At 40.9% G+C, this 21,309-nt stretch overlaps 1 protein-coding gene across 1 annotated transcript in view; it reads right to left on the bottom strand.

The window, feature by feature from the left end:
• The window catches only part of ELOVL6 (ELOVL fatty acid elongase 6), a 247,571-nt gene that overhangs the window by 29,078 nt on the left and 197,184 nt on the right, over positions 1 to 21,309 (bottom strand). The window contains exon 3 of the mRNA XM_086961607.1: positions 16,754 to 16,905. Coding sequence (XP_086817733.1) covers positions 16,754 to 16,905 — 152 coding nt within the window. The remainder of the gene's footprint in view (positions 1 to 16,753; positions 16,906 to 21,309) is intronic.

The raw sequence follows: 21,309 nt of genomic DNA, 5'->3' as shown, positions 1-21,309 counted from the left end.
TCGCTATTTACCACGAGGTTTGACCTCGCGGTAAATAGCGGGCCGAAATTGCGAATTCGCAATTTTTTAATGGATGATGAATTGCATTTAAGGAATCTCAAATAGAGATTCCTTAAATGTAATTCCTCGCAAAATTGCGACATCGCCATTACCGATTTTTGCATTTGGGATGATGAATCCCAAATGCAAAAATAGAGCTCGCAAAGGGCCAGATTCTCAGAATCTGGCCCTTTGCGAGCCGATTTCGGCTTGATGAATCAGGCTGTAAGTTTTCATACAAAGTGCAAACAATGTCAGTCGGCAAATTGGCTGCAAGTAAGCACTTTCTGCTGAAAGGTGCTAAATGAAGAGCAGATTGTTATTCATTGAATAGACATTATTTATTAGAGGTTTTTGCTTCCCGAGTCAATTGCTAGTAAATTTCAATTCTCCAAAAATTAAATATGGAACATTTATAACATCTCCTGGTGCTAAATTCATTGATATATGGACACTGGTGACTGAAGTCAACTAGACATAAGGACGTGTAACTGTGGCTATCATTGTTAATGGCAGTCTCTTGTAAGTGCTAATGGTTTTGAGCGGTAGGGTGTTGAAATATCGATTACAAAAACATAGTTGACATAAATATAGTTGTAAAAATATCGTTTACAAAAATATCGACACCCTATACTTAAACAGGTAAGTACATAAATATCTACTCAAAAATATCGTTGTAATAAATATAGACTTTTTAAGTTAATTAAATTTACATTAAATAATAAATAAATATAAGTAGTATTGACAAAATACATTACATTACTTTTATTTTTAAACTATTGAAAACAAATTAACTACACTTTTTCATTATAAACTTAATAAATGTGTATATATACATATATTTAACACATTACTTTATATAAACAACAATAATACATACATATAATTAAAATATACAATATATTATTAGTTAAAACATTTGATAGCTTAGGTGTAAAAATTACTATTCCCAATCCAGAGGGTGCAACAGTAGGGAAAGCGTTGGATAGCGTAGGGGTAAAAATTACTATTCCCACTCCAGAGGGTGCAACAGTAGGGAAAGCGTTGGATAGCGTAGGTGTAAAAATTACTATTCCCACTCCAGAGGGTGCAACAGTAGGGAAAGCGTTGGATAGCGTAGGGGTAAAAATTACTATTCCCACTCCAGAGGGTGCAACAGTAGGGAAAGCGTTGGATAGCGTAGGGGTAAAAATTACTATTCCCACTCCAGAGGGTGCAACAGTAGGGAAAGCGTTGGATAGCGTAGGGGTAAAAATTACTATTCCCACTCCAGATGGTGCAACAGTAGGGAAAGCGTTGGATAGCGTAGGGGTAAAAATTACTATTCCCACTCCAGAGGGTGCAACAGTAGGGAAAGCGTTGGATAGCGTAGGGGTAAAAATTACTATTCCCACTCCAGAGGGTGCAACAGTAGGGAAAGCATTGTATAGCGTACGGGTAAAAATTACTATTCCCACTCCAGAGAGTGCAACAGTAGGGAAAGCGTTGGATAGCGTAGGGGTAAAAATTACTATTCCCACTCCAGAGGGTGCAACAGTAGGGAAAGCGTTGGATAGCGTGGGGGTAAAAATTACTATTCCCACTCCAGAAGGTGCAACAGTAGGGAAAGTGTTGGATAGTGTAGGTGTAAACATTACTAAATGTATTTACTCATTTATAAAATAACAAATCGTTTTTTTAATTTAATTAATCATTAATTAAATAATTATTCAATTAAAATGTAATTAATTCACTACATTTTCACTAACAAATTCCAGTACACACACCTAAAATTAATTAAACAATTAACATAATTAATTACATAATTATTAATCAATTAACTAATTGAAATTAATTAACTATTATTTATTACACTATTTATAATCATTTACAACATTAATTAATCTAATATTTTATTATATTTAAATTACTTCCCACCCTACTCCCCTATAAACCCACAACCCGCTACGAAACTATTAACACTAAATTAAACATAAAATACATTATTAACTAATAAAATACTACAAAAAATACTACTTTGACAACAAATACTCATTAAATACACTACATTACTTATAATTATTTAAAAAACGATATTTTTGTAAACTATGTTTTTGTAAACGATATTTATTACAACTATATTAATGTTATCGATATTACTTACCTGTCTGTCGATATTCTGGTCAAACTATATTTTTGTCATCGATATTTCTTCCTGTAGATATTTTTGCAGCGATATTTAGGTTAGTCGATATTTTTACGACAATATTCATGCTCTGTACCGTTTTGAGCTGAGTCTTAAGTTGACAGCACACTTTGACAGATAGCCAGTTAGTCCACAGTGCTGAAAGTCTTGTCAATTTCTTAAAATAACTACTGTGGGAGGACAGCTGTGGGCATTTGCACCTTCAAATATGTCTGCGGAAGCGCTCCAGATTGGGTTTTGAGGAACGTACATTATATGCTTTACTTAGGAGACTCAGACGTAAACATATTCAAGGAGTAATCATATATTTACTCTCAAAAACACACAAACATCCATCTAAGCATCCTTTCCTTGAGTGGTTTATCAATAGTCATGGCCACATAGTTTATGGAAGAGTTCAAATAGGGACATGAAGCTGTCCCAATAGGGTACCTGCCTACTTGGACCTAAACTTCATACCAGCAAAGAGAAAAACCTAGAGTAAAACACCTAAGGTTTTTAAATTTGTTGTATGGTTTCTTGGAAATGTGCCAAGTTAGCTAGTCTCAAAAAATATTTGTACAGAAGACGAAGATCAAACCATGGACAGAGCACAGTAGAGACACAGGGGGCCATTTCACAAAGCTTTCTTTTTAGTAGGTGTGTCTTCCTCCAGGCCTACATGTGAGTTACCAATTAACTACCATGAAACCCAATCATGGAGCTGCAATTCAAGTTTGGAGGTAAGTATGGTGAAAAGATCTCAACCCATTTTACATTTTTGCAACCTTTTTCTTTTTTACAATTTGTAAAAGAAACTACTAAGAAGGGAATTGTCCAGATTGATTGTAATACATGGAAATAGTTGATCATTGACAATTCCTCGGATGTACACAATTTTTTCAATGTTTACTAAGTAGTTATAAACCTGCTGCTGTTCTCAAAACATCGAACTATGACAAAAAAGTGAACCTTCAGTGTTGTGTACCCAATAAACTGCTTTCTTGACAATTATAAAACAATTACATGCTAATAGGTTTTTATTTAGCATTGTTTATTTGTGGTTTACCTTCTGCGTCATGGTGTGTATGGCATGTTCACAGTATATTGTTTATTTTCACTGGTTTTGGTATCAAATGCCATGGACTAATCACATGGGATAATTTATAAATATGTGGTGCACTTGCGTTTGTTTTATCAAATCACTCACTTATGATTGGTAGGTTTTGGCATGTTTTATTGTTGCAGGTAAATGTACTTTTTTTAGTTAGAGGCGCATTTAGGTTACTAGTTTAAAACATGCTGTCACGTTACAGGTTTTTGGTGGCCATAGCAGTGTTTTCACGTACGTTTCACACATATTTTCCATGAGTGTTTTTTTTGTTCAAATACGCGTGTGTTTGACCATTCGTCGTCTCATTCATTAAATGCATTTGGTGGTGATTAGATTGCACAATTTTAGCTGTATGCCATGCAATAATAGCATTTTTGTTTCTGAGCCGCTGGTTATTGCTGGTCTTAATGGGATTTTTTTTATCACAGTTACACCCTGAGGAAGAGCAGTTTGCCAGAAATGCATTGGATTAACATCATCTATGTTGAATTATAAGGAACGGTGAATCGCCATGCATTCTGGAGAAAAGCCTGGATAGGCATCTTGTTGAACTTGCTGTTGGAACATTGAAACATAAAAAAGTATAGATTAAAGTGGATTACTAATGGATTAAATTGGATTAAGAACAGAAGAAACTGGTTAAAGTTGTTTGATTGTTAACTCATATTCGCTGGCTGTGCAACTTGGGCTTGGGGGATCTGACAAGGCTCAAGCATCTATACAAACATTCAGACACACGGATGGTGCCTGCTACAGGCTGCACACCTAAACATTGCCTTTGAGCATCTCAAAACCTTTCTGAAGACTACTGTAATTTGGTGTTCATTCTACCACTTTGATGTATAAAATGTACCCCTTTCAGTCCACTGAATAGTTTGCACCCATGCTTTGGGATAGTTGTGTCACATTGTTATCATTGTCAAGAAAGCAGTTTATTGGTTACACAACACTAGAGGTTTAATTTTTTTTCATAGTTCGATGTTTCTAGAACATCAGCTGTTTTTTTAACTATGTACTAAAATTGTGTACATCCAAGGAATTGTCAATGATCAAATATTTATATGTATTTGCACATATTTGTCTTTATTATCATATGTTTTGTTCCACTTATTCATATTTTTATATTGTCCGTGCCTTGAAATTGTATTAAGGGGCAAATCACGAAGTCTGGTGTAAACTTTCTGCCCGACACTGACTCAGAATCAGGACTGACCGACTCGCCGGCGGCAGCTCCACCTGACCGATTACAATGCGACCGAACGCTATTCGGTCAGAGTCCCAATGTCCACTGTGGGAGCACGTGTTCTGCCCGACAACTGGCCATAGCACAGGATCCTATAGGGAAATGGGGTGTGTGTGTGAAACTCTACACCCAGCCACAGGCACCCGATTGTGCTTGCCACACAGTGCAGTGTTTTACAGGGGGTTCCTTAGGTACCCCCTCGACCACCAACTGTAGACCATGGAGGCAAGGGGCCCTGCTAGGGGCCCCGAAGTTGCTTTCTGACAGGTTTTCCGTGTCCGACACAAGACGCCGGGAACTATCCTCCAAGAGACGTCGGGAAGGCCAGACGACTGGACAAACTTTATCTTCATCAAAATCATCACAATATTTCCATGAGATGATCAGTCTGGCCCTTACCTCATCTTCTAGATGTTCATAACCTAAGAGCAAGTATCTACAGCGCCGATAAACCTAAAGGTATTTATCAGTATCACCAGATGCATACTCACTTCTAGTATTAACGAAATCCTTCACGTCGCGATCAAATACATTCAAGGAGATCACACGGTTAATATATAAATCTTGTATCTGCACTTCCCCTACAATCACGTTGGGTCTACAAGATTGAACAATCATATAGCTAGGATTTTCGACCAACTTCTCCACTCATCTTGAGCTGTTTTTAGTCAAAGACGGGTCACCTGATGAAGGCTAACGAGTCGAAACGCGCGTAGTGTATCTACCGCTTTGCCTACATCATGTTCATTCATCTTCTTCTGTCTAATTTTATGTCTTGTCATATGTTTGTTTTTGCGCCTTTGATGATAAATCATCATTGATTTAGAAATGCATAAAAAGGCTTCTTAAAAATTATTTATCAGCTATCTTCCACAGAATTCATATTTTAAAAAATATATATATATTTTATAAAACCAAACAAAAATAATAAATCTTGTATAAAAGTACAACTATGTGGTCAATGATCATTTATATATAGTGGGTTCCTATATCACTATTCATTAATGTTTTATGTGTACTAGTTATAGACCTTTTTCAAACTAGGTTTTCCGTGTCGGGCAGGCCGACTCGGAAAGGCTGTTAGGAATCGACATCGTAATCGCAAGGTCTGAAACACTCTCCATTGAGGTTCACAATGTGGTTACGACCAACACGAATACTCCAAGAGCCAGTCAGAACCGATTAGGAATGACCGACCGGTATATGTTCTGACTACAAACATCTAAATCGGACGTTCGGAATGTAAACCGAATCAGTCGGTAGGAGTCTTTCCACCTGACATTGTAATAAGGCCTTAAGTGTTTATTGCGTGCATGCTTTTCCTTCAGTGCAATTTATGCTAATAGGTGTTTATTTAGTATTGCTTATTTGTGGTTTACCTTCTGCGTCATGGTGTGTATGGCATAATCACAGCATTTTGTTTATTGTCATTGGTTTTGGTGTCATGTTCCAAGACTAATTACATGCTTTAATTTATAAATATGTGGTACATTCGCATTTGTTTTATCAGAGCATTCATTTATGGATTGGAAGGGTGTGTCGTGTTTTATTGTTGCATTAAGTTTAGTTTTTTGTAGTTGGCATATTTAGGTTACCAGTTTAATATGTTCTGTCAGGTTAAATGTTTTTGGTGGCTATAGCAGTACTTTCACGTATGCTTCATGCATAATTTCAGCTAGGGTTTTCGGCACAGAGCACAAATACAAGGGCACGTTATTCTGCATCTAATCTCACAATGTAATTTAGGCATGTGTATGTTGCGCAAACTATTTAGGTTTATTTTTCACATACACATATGTTTGATCAGTCGTCATCTCACTCCTTAAATGCATTTGGTGGAGATTAGATTGCATAATTTTAGCTGTACGCCATGCAATAATAGCATGTTTGATTTCGCGCTGGTTATTGGTGGTCCTTATGAGATCTTTTTATCAGTTACCCCTGAGAAAGAGCAGTTTGACCGAAATGCATTGGGTTTACATTATCTACATTGGATTATAAGGAACAGTGAATTGCAATATGTTCTGAAGAAAAACCTGGATAGGCATCTCATTGAATTTATTGTTGGAACATTGAAACATGAAAATGAATGGATTAACATTAGTTACTAGTGGATTAAACTGGATTAAGAACAGAAGAAACAGTTGGAACGTGTTTAATTATAAACTCATATTCGTTGGCTGTGCATCTTGGGCTTGGGGGACCTGACGAGGCTCCAGCTTCTATAAAAGTATTAGGTTATCTCATCCTTCTGCAACAAAATGCAAAGTATTGTGGGATATTAAAGTGGTGCTAAACTTTTTGGAACAGTAGTTTGATCACGAAGACCTGTCTAGAAAACAGCTGACCGTGAAATCGGCTGTTTTCTTATGTCTCATTTCCTGCAGAAGGGTTTCGGATTTGCAAGGTCTTGACTTGGGAGGTAGAATATTTTCTCCAAATGGAGTATGTTTTACTATTACAAGAAGGACAAAAACAAATAGACATTGGGCCCGATTCACAGAATGAACTCAAGACTCAATCCTAAATTTACTACTGTTTTGGTATTCACAGATTGCACTTACTACTTTTGGTATTCACAGAATGAACTTACTACTTTTGGCATTCACAGAATGCACTTACTACTTTTGGTATTCACAGAATGAACTTACTCATTTCGGTATTCACAGAAGTTAGGACTCCTAACTTTAGGACTCCTAAATGCCTTCTGTGAATACTGAAAGTCTTAAAATTAGGATTTTCTCAATTTAGTAGTAGTAAAGTTAGGACTCCTAACTTTACTACTACTAAATTGAGAAAAATCCTAATTTTAAGACTTTCAGTATTCACAGAAGGCATTTAGGCATCCTAAAGTTAGTAGTCCTAACTTTACTACTACTAAATTGAGAAATATCGTAATTTTAGGACTTTCGGTATTCAAAGAAGGCATTTAGGAGTCCTAAAGTTAGGAGTCCTAACTTCTGTGAATACCGAAATGAGTAAGTTCATTCTGTGAATACCAAAAGTAGTAAGTGCATTCTGTGAATGCCAAAAGTAGTAAGTTCATTCTGTGAATACCAAAAGTAGTAAGTGCAATCTGTGAATACCAAAACAGTAGTAAGTTTAGGATTGAGTCTTAAGTTCATTCTGTGAATCGGGCCCATTGTGTCTTATCCAGTCTTTCATTCCAAATATAAATTGTATGTGTTTCTCTGTTTGACATCCTATGAAAGTTGTACCAGAGTGTTGAGACAGGACCCAATGGCACAATTGTTTTTTTACATTTTTTAAATCTTTTTATTACAACAACTCAGAACAGCAGTACATCAGTGATACAAGTTATGCAAGTGATATTTTGACCAGTTGTTTACATTATAAATGTTTTGTCGTCTGAGAGAGTATTACCCCTCCCTTCAAAAGCCATTCAGACCATTACCGGGAGCTATTTTAGCTAGATAGGTGAGATGGTTGTTTGCTGAATCTGGTGTGGATTTAAAGCAACTTGCAGCCTGCTCTGCATGTAGTGCTATGGCCTGTAAGGCACATTCATTGCGTTCTTGAATAGAGGACATAATGGATGCATGCAACTAGTCATCAGGATGCACATTTCAATTGCTTTATCATAAACTATTTTTTTTTATTTTTTATTTTTTTTATCATAAACTATTTTTGATGTTGCCTATGTTGTGGAACAGCTTTGAACAAACATATTAGAAGCACTGGTCCTAAGACAGAAGAATTTTTTTTCCAGCTAGGGCTTCAAGAATGTTCAATTCAATTAAGGACACTGAGGAGAGGTTTATCCTGCCCTAATAATAATAATAATGATTGTATGGAATATTTTCAGATGACTTTGATCTTCGTGTTTGGATTACGTCTAAAATTGCCCGCCTTGGTATTGATGATTTATCGGATATTGTTACAGAATTTATGGTGCAGTTTTCCTTTCTTACATGGACAGAATAGAAACATGATTAAGAGACAGTGGAGGATAAATTCATCCTGGTTACGGATGCAGTTGCCCCGGTTGGCAAACTGGATCCTTAAAAATTGGTCAATCTGGATTGGTAAATGGCATTTGGTTTCTATGTAGAGTTGCATTCCCTATGGAGAGTGCTGATGTCCTTCAGCGCAGAAAAAGATAAACAGACAAGGTGCTCACTGTATTTATGGGGACTGGCACTGACTTACTGGTAGATGGGTCACGACCGACTAGATAATAGTCATAGGAAATGTAATTTTAATGTAGTTTAAATGAGTGAAACGTTTTCATTGCCCACGACTTTGTTGGTACAGTCAAGTTAGAGAAGCTAAGTCCTCAACTCTGTGCCCTTATAAAATTGAAAATTCTTGCAGGGTTGGCTAAAAAACATTTTATGATCTTTTGTGAGTGCATTCTGCTCTGACACGGGTGGAAATGATACCATGGACACTGCTTCTGGAAACTGCACACAGCTAATATGGAAGAATGCGTGAAACTGATTTGGGTGCTTTGCAAACATTCTTCACAGGGCACTGGCTTGGTATAAGCTGCACGTAAACTGGTGTAGAAGAGGCCCTTTCACATGACCCTGATGAAACAAACATTGGCAAAGACAGTAGGCCTCATCTTTGCAACCTATTTTCTTTGCCAGTGCTTTTTGCCAAGGGTGGAAAGCATCAGATAAAATCTTTAATTTGCAGCATTAGAAAAAAGCACTGGCAAAACAAATAGATTCTCAATAGCAGCCAAAAGGCGAGACCTAATGCCATTGCCAATACATATTCACCTTGTTTCCTTCCTGCTCAAAACAAGATAACAGAACTGAGGGGCATATTATCAAGGACCAGTGTTAAAATTATCGCCGTTTTATCGGCAGGAAACTGCCGATAAAACGGCGATAATGGGCTTTATAATACGCCCTTGTTAATTCCCATAGAAGCCCATGTTCTGATGTTAACATGGGCTTCTATGGGAATTAATAAGGGCGTATTATCAAGCCCATTATCGCCGTTTTATCGGCAGTTTCCTGCTGATAAAACAGCGATAATTTTAACACCCGTCCTTGATAATATGCCCCTGAGAACCTAGGTATGCATTCATGAGCGAGTATGCTAAAGATTTAGTAATGGGAAGTAAGATTTGGGCACAGTGCAGTAATCAGTCTTGCATAACAATCTGAACAACACTGGAAATGCTAAGTAAAGGTACACCTTGGTAGTAACCTGCAAGCAACAGCCGATGAAACAGTTTTCTTAATCTTTTTAACAGATTTGCGTTTATTTGCTTAAGTGAGTAATAGATCAGGAGGTATATTTGCCAATAATCACAGTACTATTATTGGGCGGCAACATATTATGGTTTATGAGTTCAGCTAGCTGCTATTTTGTTTTTAAACAGGTTGGGTTTTTATACAGGAAGTGGTGGACTATATGTTATTAGCGCAGGTTAACCGTCATATCAACTCCATCGCTTAGCATATTACCTTCTAAAGAATATAAAAGAGTTGGGCTTTGATTGTTTTGTCTTAGGACAACAGGACATTTAACAGAATTATGGGCCAGATGTACAAAGTGTTCTTGCTTTTGAGAACTCTTTAATTCGATAAATCAGTTTTTGAATACTTAACCCCTTTTTCTAAAGCACTAAATTGGGTTAGAATTGAATACTGAATTGCTATTTGTAAGGGACATTTTTCAAGCATTTCTTTCAAATTGTGAATAGGCACCATATGTATCAAGGGTTAGCAACTACAATTCCAGTTTCAAACTATTGAAAAGATACTAAACCCCCAAGTTGGGGCGCCAACTCATTCTCAATTGGACAACTTCCCCTTTGTGAATTGTGTAAAAAAGAGTTTTTAACAAAACTTTAAATAAAACAAAACACTTTCATTTAAAAGTAAACCTAAGTCCTTTAAGGATATAAAATATGTATTTATTTAAATGCAATCACAGACAGATCGATCCATGTTATTGTGGCCAATCTGAGGGACTCACATATTGTAGAAAATGAATATCAATTAGATTGGTCGGATTGCAGCCCACTCCAACTTGGAATTTAATGAACCAGCCTATAAATACATAGGGCGCTTCTCAAAATTCAGTACTGCTCATAAAAACACTGATCACAAAAGCAACCATTTTTTGCTACCAGCATAATGATTTATATGGATCACAGTCCCTCCCAATTTGATACAATCTCTGATTCCACAGCTGTGAACTGCAAGTTACTTACAGTTTTACAGACACGTCTTAAAAAAGAAAGAAAAAAAAGAAAAATCACAAATATTTGCAACTTTAAAGTAAGCATACAATTGGACGGTTCAGTATTCAGTCAAATTGATTGTGAGAGATTTGGTTGGGGAAGCCAAGGAATACATTTTTTGTTTAGAAATCATGGTCTAAACCATCTTTCTTGTCACACAAAATTTATTTTTGTGTCCATCCCCTTCTCGTCCACACTGACTTTAGCAGATGCAGTTCCTAGCTCGGGGCATTTAAGAACTGGTGGAGAAGCAGTAAACGGACCACAAATAGCAGTGACCAATTTCAACTGGGAATATTCTGAAATGCAGTTTTTCCTCTTGCGTTACCTTGAATTTGTCAAATGTTCCTTTTGTCAAATTTAGAAGCATCCATTGAAAAGATGTGTGTTTTAAAAAATGTCAGTAGAATAGAGGGTTAATTTCACTGATTCAAAGCACGAGTAACATGCAGATCACAGATGTGTATTGAATGTAGGTAGTTCAGCAGGTTACAGCTTTTACCACAGAGATCCTTTTGTTACTTGCAATTCATAAGTTACAATCTTTCTACTGAAGCACAGCAAGCTATGAACTGACATCAAGGAGCTGCATGAAAAATGCAAGGACTAATTTTAGAACTTTACGTTTTTTTTCTCAATCTTTCATTAGTCCAAGGTTGCTGAAGAGGGTTTCTTTTGGTAGTAATAAAGTCCTAATGGAACAAACACACCAAATCCTGACTATTGCTTCAGACCAAGCAGTTCTTTTTTTATTTTTAAAGTATTTTTCAATTTTTACAAAATAATTGTAATTGAAATTATATAAAACAAAACAGATGCAATACTAAAGGAGAAAAATGAAGACCTGTCACTTAGCGTGGTATGGTGATAGTGGGGGTGGGAGTGGGGAGTGAGAAGGGATGGGAATAGAGTGGGTGGGCATAAGAGGGATGTGAAGGGAATTTAGCACAAAGTATATTTCAAGTGGAGGAGGCAGCTGGGGTAGGGGGTGGTATGTACTACTGGCTCTGGGGTGGATGAGACTTTCATGTAGGTGTTTAGGCAACTGTCTGCGTCCCTGTAAATTGGACCTGCGCTCGATATGTATCGATTGATAATCTGATATTGAAATTTACCACCCTAGGAAAAGCAGTTCAAAGTAAATGGGAAGTTATTTTAAACAAAACAAACGCCTCACATGGCAAGACCCTAAACTGGGTCTCCACTTGGTCTAACTTGATGACTATTAAGTTTGCACACTCCCTAGCACAATGCAGACTGCGGACTGCATATATGGGCCACTGGACCCCTTCTAAATTCTTTAAACTCAGTTTCTGGGATTCAGACAGTTGTTGGAGCTGTGGAAACGAGATAGGGCATCAACAACACATGCTCCCCGACTGGACATTCTCTAATAAATTATGGTCTTAGATCAATGATACTATCTTCCTGATCCAGCATACTAATTGAACTCCCCATATCTCATTTATTGTGCTGGCGCTATCCCCCAGGAAATAACCCACTGTCTAAAAGAGAAATAACCTATTTTATGGGAGATACTTGTTTAAACCTGCCTTAAATCCATCCTGTTGGAATGGAAGGACCTTTCCAGACCAAGAACTGTTAACGTATTTTGCCTATCAGTATGGAAATACTCTTATTTCCGATACATTGATTTACCCATTTGTTATATGCATGGCCTCTATATACTCTATGCATGCGATGTAAAGTGCTCTGATGTCCTAAACTGGGATGAGTAGCACTATAAAAGAAAAATGTTTTAAAAAACGTATTTAAAGCTATTGAAAACATTATTAGTGTAATTACTCATGCAGAGTGATGCATCTCATAAATACAGGGCTTAAATAAAGCCAAAATCCTGCCTCCAATTCATAGCGTCTCTTAAGAACTTTTAATGTTCATGACACAGTGAGTGCATTGAGTTCCCTCCATGGCACTGGGATTTAGGTGTTAGGCTCCAGACAGCTCCTACTTGGGATGCAACTCCACTGAAAGGTGAACTGATGGACATTTAAGTAACCCTGGGTGAAGAACTACGCTCCGTTCGCGGAGTTTCGGCAACTCCGCGCTCCGCGGAGAACGCGAAGTTGTCGAATACTCCGTAAACTGCTGCGTAGCGTAGTTCTCGCGCGCTCAATAGCATTTTCGCGTGCGCGAGGATGCTTGTCGGTAAGATCGAGTTGCCAAACATGCGGAAACTGCAATCTGGCACAGAATAACTCGCGAACACGTTAGTAGTGACCGGAAATAAGGGGACGCGAGCGGGCGGGACAAACCTCATGGGTAACTTCGCGCGCTACACATCCCGAGCATGCAGGCAATCAATCAATCAATCAATCAGGATATTTGTATAGCGCGCTACTCACCCAGAGGGTCTCAAGGCGCTTGGGGGAGGGGAGTCCGCTACTGCTCGAACAGCCATGTCTTGAGTTGCTTCCTGAAGCAGAGGTGGTCTTGGGTCAGGTGGAGGTGGATGGGGAGGGAGTTCCAAGTCTTGGCTGCCAGGTAGGAGAAGGATCTTCCTCCCATGGTGGATCTTCGGATGCGTGGCTCGGCGGCGAGGGCGTGGCTGGTCGATCGTAGCTGGTGGGTGGGAGTGTAGAAGGTCAGGCGGTTGTTGAGGTACCTGGGGCCCAGGTCGTGGGGAGCCTTGTAGGCGTGGGTGAGGAGTTGGAACGTGATTCTCTTGCTGACGGGGAGCCAGTGAAGGTCTCTCAGGTGTCCGGAGATGTGGCTGTGTCGGGGGATGTCCAAGATGAGTCGTGCGGAGGCGTTCTGGATGTGTTAGAGTCTTTTCTGGAGTTTGGCTGTGGTTCCGGTATAGAGGGTGTTTCCGTAGTCCAGTCGGCTGGTGATGAGTGCCTGTGTGACCGTCTTCCTGGTTTCGGTGGCGAGCCATCGGAAGATCTTTCGGAGCATGCGTAGGATGTTGAAGCATGATGATGAGACGGCGTTGACTTGTCTGGTCATCGAGAGGTAGGAGTCCAGGATGAAGCCCAGGTTGCGTGCGTGGTCCGTTGGTTTGGGTGCGCTGCCCAGGGCAGGGGGCCACCAGGAGTCGTCCCAGGCGGAGGGTGATGATCCAAGGATGAGGACTTCCGTCTTGATTGAGTTCAGTTTCAGGTGGCTGTTCCTCATCCACTCGACTACGTCTTTCATCCCTTCGTGTAGGTTGGTTCTGGCGGTTCCTGGGTCGTTGGTGAGGGAGAGAATCAGCTGGGTGTCGTCGGCGTATGAGATGATGTTGAGGTTGTGTTGGCGTATGATGGCTGCGAGGGGGCTCATGTAGACGTTGAAGAGGGTGGGGCTGAGTGATGATCCTTGTGGTACGCCGCATATGACTTCGGTGGCCTTGGATCTGTACGGGGGGAGGCGGACTCTCTGGGTTCTTCCGGTGAGGAACGAGATGATCCACTCCAGTGCCTTCTCTTGGATTCCGATGTTGTTGAGGCGCTGCACTAGGGTGCGGTGGCAGACCGTATCAAATGCTGCAGAGAGGTCCAGGAGGATGAGGGCCGCTGTTTCCCAGTTGTCGAGCAGGGCTCGGATGTCGTCAGTGGCTGCGATGAGGGTGGTCTCGGTGCTGTGGTTGGTGCGGAAGCCGGACTGCGAGTGGTCGAGGCTGGTTGGGCGAGCGCAATTGGTGATCCACTGTGTGAGGTTGTTGGCTGCTTGGTTGGGGTCCGTTGAGCTGGCTCAGTGAAGTGGTGAGCTGGTCGGTGGTGATCTTGTTCCAGTTCCTACGGGGAACCTGTTGCGGGTGGTGGTGAGTCGTGGTCTTTCTGAAGCTGAAGTGGACGCAGCTGTGGTCTGTCCAGTGGAGTCCGGTGGAGTGGCTGAAGGAGATGTACTTGCTGGAGGAGAAGACTGGGTCAAGCGTGTGTCCGGTGTAGTGGGTGGGGGTGTTCACCAGTTGCATGAGTCCGAGGTTGGCGAGGTTGTCCAGCAGGGTGGTGGTGGTGTTGTCGTTGTTGTTCTCCAGGTGGAAGTTGAGGTCCCCTAGGAGGATGTAGTCAGCGGAGTAAAAATTAAGAAAATGCCAAGGGTCATTTTTCATTTTTTAGTAGAACCTCTATGTTCTTCCTGTAAACCCTGTTAACTGTCACGTCCAGTTTTTTGGTACCACTGGTATTTTTCACTCTGGGACAGTGTTACACTTAGCGGGGAGATATCGGGGGACCTTGTAATGGGGCCCGAAAATCAAAAAGTGAGCATAGCTAAAACAAAACACTGAGTCTATGTTGATGTAGAATGACAGCTGTCACAAATTTACCTCATGCAGGGACGGTTTCATCAACTCTATCAAACATTTCAAGAACAGTGTATTTTAAAATGTAACACAGAGCTGCAAATTGCAAATATTCAACAAATAGTGAAAAGGTGACTGACTATTCTCACAGAAAAGTGTAGACATATCAGTTGCCATGTAACTGAAGTGCCACAAAAAGGTCTTTATTATACATTTCATAGAAATATTTGCATTGAACTTTAACAGTGGTATTCTCAGTTGTCTGAAATTGCCGCACATGCAACCTTTTCCCTCCCTGAGGTTTTCTCAAGATATGATCTAGTGAAGTTTTCATGGAAACAATGATGAGAAAGAGAGAAAACATGCAGTAATCGAAGCTCTAATTCTTTTCAGGGGTTTCCGGCATTTCCATCCTCCTAAATCCACTGCCAATTAGAACATTAGAATTTGGAAAACTCCATTGAAGACAATTGGGATACTCATGGCCAATAACGGTTGGTATAGACCTTTAGTTCCAACATTATAATGTTTGTTTATCACTCTTTAATTTGAAACATTCCATCTTTAGTGGGTGGTATGTCCTAAATACATTATATGCCTCCGCCACAAGCTATACCAGTTGTTAAAAGCAGGAGCAGCCTGTGTACGTTAGAGTGGTGGGGCGGGTGGGAAGGGAGTTGACAGACGACGACGAGGGAAATTGTAATTTTAAAAAAAAAGCCCACTTATCTTGCACTCGCCGCAAAGCAGAGTCATGATGCGGCGAGCGCACGGTAAGTGGATTTCTTTTTTTACATTTATTTTTCCCCTGCCATTTATTGTGTGTATTATCCTTCTACCTGTGTTTGGTACTCGTTTGTAACACGCACACGTCACTTTTCTCTTGTAACACACTGTTTGTTACCCCTTACATTTTGTTTGCTTTCGATACCTGCACAAGTGCCACCATTGCCTATGTAACGTTTGTTCTTGTGTTTGAGTGTCCTCCATATATTGCAGTATTATACCTCTATGTTTACTTTGTACGCTTTTGTAACCTGCACACATTTCACTTTTTCCTCCTGTAATGCACCGTTTGCTACCTCTTGTATTTTGGTGGCTCACGATTGTCACTTTTACCTCATGTAATGTAATGTTTGCTTTTGCAATTTGTTCACATGTAATGTTCTCATGTATCAGTTCTGTTCCTATTGGGAAGCGCTCTGACACCGTCGGGTAAAGTCTGCGCTATATAAAAAAAAAGCATAAAAACCCCGGCCCACTGCTCCTACCCCCACAGGCCGCTCCTGGTGAAAAGTCATCACCCACGTTTTGCGAAGATTCAAGGCCTTTAACAATAAGTATAGCCCTCGGCAGCAGTCTAATATGCTATATTACAGCACTGGTAAAAGGCTAGGTTCAGTACTAGATTCACACAGGGTGAAACTAGAGGTTAGCAATTCCTATAGGATTGTAATGACACTCAAATGCTGGGAGACAGGGTTATAGTCTACACATGTACAGCAAGTTTGCGGAAAGGTAGGCACCCGCATGTGTTATCTGTCAAGACTTCTGAGAAACGGTTTGAGGCTTTAAATATTCCTAAGGGTCAGGAACAGGGACCTTAAAAAGTGCTTTTTCTTCGAATTTATAAATACTCTAGGTGTTCTGCTGCTACAGTAATTTCCCTTTAGAGATGCATACTTAGCTAAACAAGGGTAAAAAAAGACAATACTCACCTAGCTCAGGTGCTTTACTCAGCACAAATGCATAAGCCCAGAATTTGCTGACAGGTCCGTTATAGAAGCCCTGGTCACAAACTGACTGTTTCAGCCCTTTGGTCATCAAAATGTACAGCATGTAAGCACCCGTTCGTAGAGCACCGAAAATACTTTATGAAAAGAGGACATAAACAAAAAAAAAGTTATTGCTTTTCAATCCAAGCTATACATTTTATTCACTTTATGCTCATGAATTGATACACAATTAAAATGTACAGAGAAACATATCAAATACTATTACCGCCCCCTACCCCCCCCCCCCCTGACATTAATTTCAATATTTGACGATATTCAATAGCATGGTGTTGAATTTCTCATTTTTATGCAAACCCCTTCTGCCCCTTTATGTGTTTTTTTCAGAATTCCAACATATGCATGGCTCTATTAAAAAGATAAAGTGGTGTTACACAAATTGAGAAGCATGGTTGTATGTTATGGGACACAGAACGCATGCACTGGAATCAACAGATGGGGCACGAATAGCGTGTTTTGAGAGTTAAAGGCCAGATGTGAAGCATATCCTTTAACCCCTTCACTGCGGCGGCTATTCCGCCGCAGTGCAAAGGGGGCGGGGCGGCTGCATGCTGGTGACGGAACCGCTCCATCACCAGCGTCGGTTGCGCTGTGCTTATGACGGAGCGGTTCCGTCATGGCCCGCGCCGCTCAATGGAAAGCTCAGCGCAGGCACGGAATTCGCGCCGCGCAGGCGCTCCGAGCGGGCCATGACAGAACCGCTCCGTCATCAGCACAGCGCCACCGCAGCTGATGACGGAGCGGTTCCGTCATCAGCAGGCAAGGGGTTAAAGCCACACCCCAATGTATGAGTATTTGATGTTCGTGTGTTAGCTGCAGACACAAGATTTTCGGGCGGCCATGTTGGTTGAGGAATAGGGGGCCTGCAGAATGCCTTTGTCTCTCCCTATCCTGCAAATAATGTGAAAAATCAGGCAAAATCAACACTCTTGCTGTAAGGGATCAGCATTCGCCAAGGGAAAAAAGCCTTATGGGACCAGGTATGACTTGTCTACTTAGTCCCTTCCCACTGCCTGTACACATTAGGCACAGGGAAGTTGTGAATAAGTAACCTTGTCCCATAGGAGACAGCCACCCTTTGTCCAAAGCACCAGCTCTCACTTCATATCCACCTCATATCCACATTCTGAGGTGGTCACATACAGATAACGTCAGTTATACACATACGCAACATTCATTTTCTTGTACATGTGCAATGATTAAACAGATAAAAAGCAATTAATAAGGGCAGGGCCGGACTGGCTGTAGCGGGCATTGGGCTTTTTCCAGGGAGGCTGGAAGGGTGCTGGGTGGATTTTGCAGTGGCGGGGTCCGCTTTTGTTACTGATGGATGGTTTTGCAGCAGTGCTGCTTTATCGGCCCCCAGTAACAAAAGCTGCTGGGGGCTGGCTGGTCTGTCAAAACTGGTCTGTTCAAACTGCCATGGGGTGCGTTGGGTTCCCAGTCTGGCCCTGAATATGGGACTGGGGATAGGAGGGTCTTTGATAAAATGGTATGTACGATTATGAGGCAAAGATGCAACAGCATGGATTTGAGATGGGGATAAGGGCGAGCGGTATGAGAGGACTTTACAAAATGGACACAATCCCAAAGTTTCGCAGGCAAAAATGTCCCAGAGTAATGCACTACAAACCCACACTGAACTGCCATGTGAAAGGGGCATTCCCCCTGATGTTTTCACAAATGGAAAACATGTTGTTAATACAGCACTGGGTCCTTTAAGAAACAACGTTTTCCATTTGTAATTGCAAACACAGAAACGGTGGTGCTTTGTCTCCTGGAGGACACCATGCCTTACCAAAAACACTGAGACCAGTCCAATTAATATCCATTAGGCTGATTGTTCGGAGACTACCTGGGAATGGTGATTTTGCAATGCGACCTATGACAATTCGGGTCGCAAAATAATTAGTGCACAATTTGCTACCACTTTCAAACTGACGTTTAGTAAATCTGGCCCAAAGCTCCCACACACAAAAAGTCCCACAACCTAGGCAATTTATCGATAACATCTGTTTGATCTTAATCCAGACACTTTGCCAATCTATCACACCAATGAATGTTGCCTATATATAGGAGCCGATTTACTCATGAATGGAGGTCTACACAAATATTTATTTTTTTCATCTTAATATTCTATTTTTCAACTGGCATCCAGGAGGCATCTTACGTGCTGGCCGTGGACTTGCCATGTGTAGGACCTTGCCCTTTTCACTCGAGTGATACAGTTTCACGTGTGAGCCATTTGTAACGGTTTTAATTTCAGGGGAATCCGTTAGAAAGCAGCTCACAACGGGCATCGTTTTATCCACAATACATGCTGATAAACACCTTCAATTTTCGGCGAATTTATCAGAACATGCAAAACAGGATTTAGCACACCAGAGCTGGAGTTTTATCACCAACAGGATTAACACGCATGCTGACTGACACTGTGTCCTCAAGGCGGTATCCAATGAGGTGTGATCAAGATAAAGACATTTCTAGTGCCATGCAGACCGACACCTACAATCCAAAGCCTACCAACATAACGTGTATTTGTAAAGCGCACGTTCAACCAGAAAGGTATCTGAATAGCAGATGTTTGTTACCCAACTTAATGGTACTCATTTTATCGACCTCAGAAGAATGAAAGGCGGAGTGAACTCACTGGGATTTGAACTTGTGACCATGAGGTTAAACACAGGTGTCGGCAGTGGAAGCATTAGCCCACTAAGCCACCAGACACAGCTCATAAAATGCCACATACACTTCAGTCTCCTACCATATTCCTGTTGAGTGTGGACCACAGATGCAGAATGGGTCCATGAATTTGGTCTTTCTGAAATGCACTACCTAAAGTGCACACATTAACTCAGTAGATTCGAAAGTTAGTGTTCTAGCGTTGAGACAACGACTCACTGTATATCTGAGCTGGGCTGTTTGAAGGTCATGCATTAAAAGGGAGATTTTCAGAGTCGTGTTTGCATTGTAGACAGTGTAATTTCAGGAACAACAAACTGATGGGGCCTAATGAACTTGTGCATTTGCAGAGAGCAGGACTGTGTGCTTGTCCTACACATTTACCCTGCCTAAAGTGCATACCCTGTAACCGAAATAGGGATAGGACAGAGGTCCTTTCTCGCAGCCCACTCGGTCTTCCTTCTCATCTTGGTACTTCTGGTCTCATGGCAACCGAAGTACATTAAATATTTATATATCCTCTGATTCCATCTATGTCACTCAAAAGTATCGGTTTTGAGTAATGATATTAGAAGGTTGTTCTAAGAATCTCATTTTGCTACACCTAATCTGGAAATTCTTCGAGGTAGTATGCAAGCTGCAGACAACACAGGTCATGCACGGGGAGAGGGAACCACCACTCACTGTTGCATACATGATTGCCGATAGATCTGATTCGGCTTTAATTTTATTGTCTCCCACCTAAAATTGCCCCTGCTTACATAGAAGTACATGGGAGAAATACATTCTCGGACTATTTTTTATTAATCTTCCACTTTCCTCTTTTGAAATGTTGTCATGGATTCTGTTGCTGAGCTGTGCTGCCTGCACCACATGCACTAACTGAGAATTTCCCAGTTTGTCTTCAAAACATGCGCACAGCTGTGCTCTGCACCAGGGCACATTTTATGATACCGCCCCTGGATACGGTATGCTTCTGTGTTCTGCAATGAAGGGGATCACAATACGGCCCAATATTTATAAGCCCCGTGCGCCACTGGTCCGTTCCACACCGGCAGCGCTTTTTGCGGCCCCATATTTACAAGGACACATAAAGCCACCCTGTGTGGCTTTTCGTGTCCTTGCAGATACGCTCCTTTTTATGCAGCACTTTGCGTGAAAGGGGCGTTGTGTGTTCCCATGCAACATCAATGGAGTCGGTCACATTCCAAGATTTACGAGAAATTGTAAACCTGGGGATGCGTCAGAGTGCTAGGGTGCCTGCATCGGGGCATGGCAGCCAATTGTGCACCAGTGCAGGGGAGAGCACAGGGGTCCATCATATCGTAGATATGACGCATCCCTGTGCTTTGAAAGTGACTCAGTGCAGCGCAGCAAAATGGCTTGCAGCACCATGCTGAGTCACTTCGTAAATAAGGCCTGTGGTTTGGGAGTCACTCCATAAATATGGTCTATGGTTTCTATAGGCAACTGAAGCCCACAAACCTGCCATGAAGTAGATGGCAGGAACCCAGCTAGATTTGCCAACATTAAGTTATCATTTATTTAGGAAAAACTTAGGAGTTGGACAGCCTTTCAACTTTTAACCAACACAGTAGAGGAGCCATTGAAATGGAAAAAAAACACAAAAAACAATGCCAGCTTGTTGTACATGTTAGTATGTTTACTATGTTTATCACGCAGCGTCACACTGCGTCATCATAGCAACTCATTCTGTATATAGGTGACGTCACCTGTACTTGGTGACAGATGACAGCTGACTCTTGTTGATGCTAGTTGTATCCCGCTACTGCTAGTCC

The sequence above is a fragment of the Lissotriton vulgaris genome, chromosome 3_1 (assembly GCF_964263255.1).
Source record: "Lissotriton vulgaris chromosome 3_1, aLisVul1.2, whole genome shotgun sequence".
NCBI classification, from domain to species: domain Eukaryota; kingdom Metazoa; phylum Chordata; class Amphibia; order Caudata; family Salamandridae; genus Lissotriton; species Lissotriton vulgaris.
The sequence above is the reverse complement of the archived record's forward strand: the minus strand, read 5'-3'. Positions and strand labels throughout refer to the sequence as shown.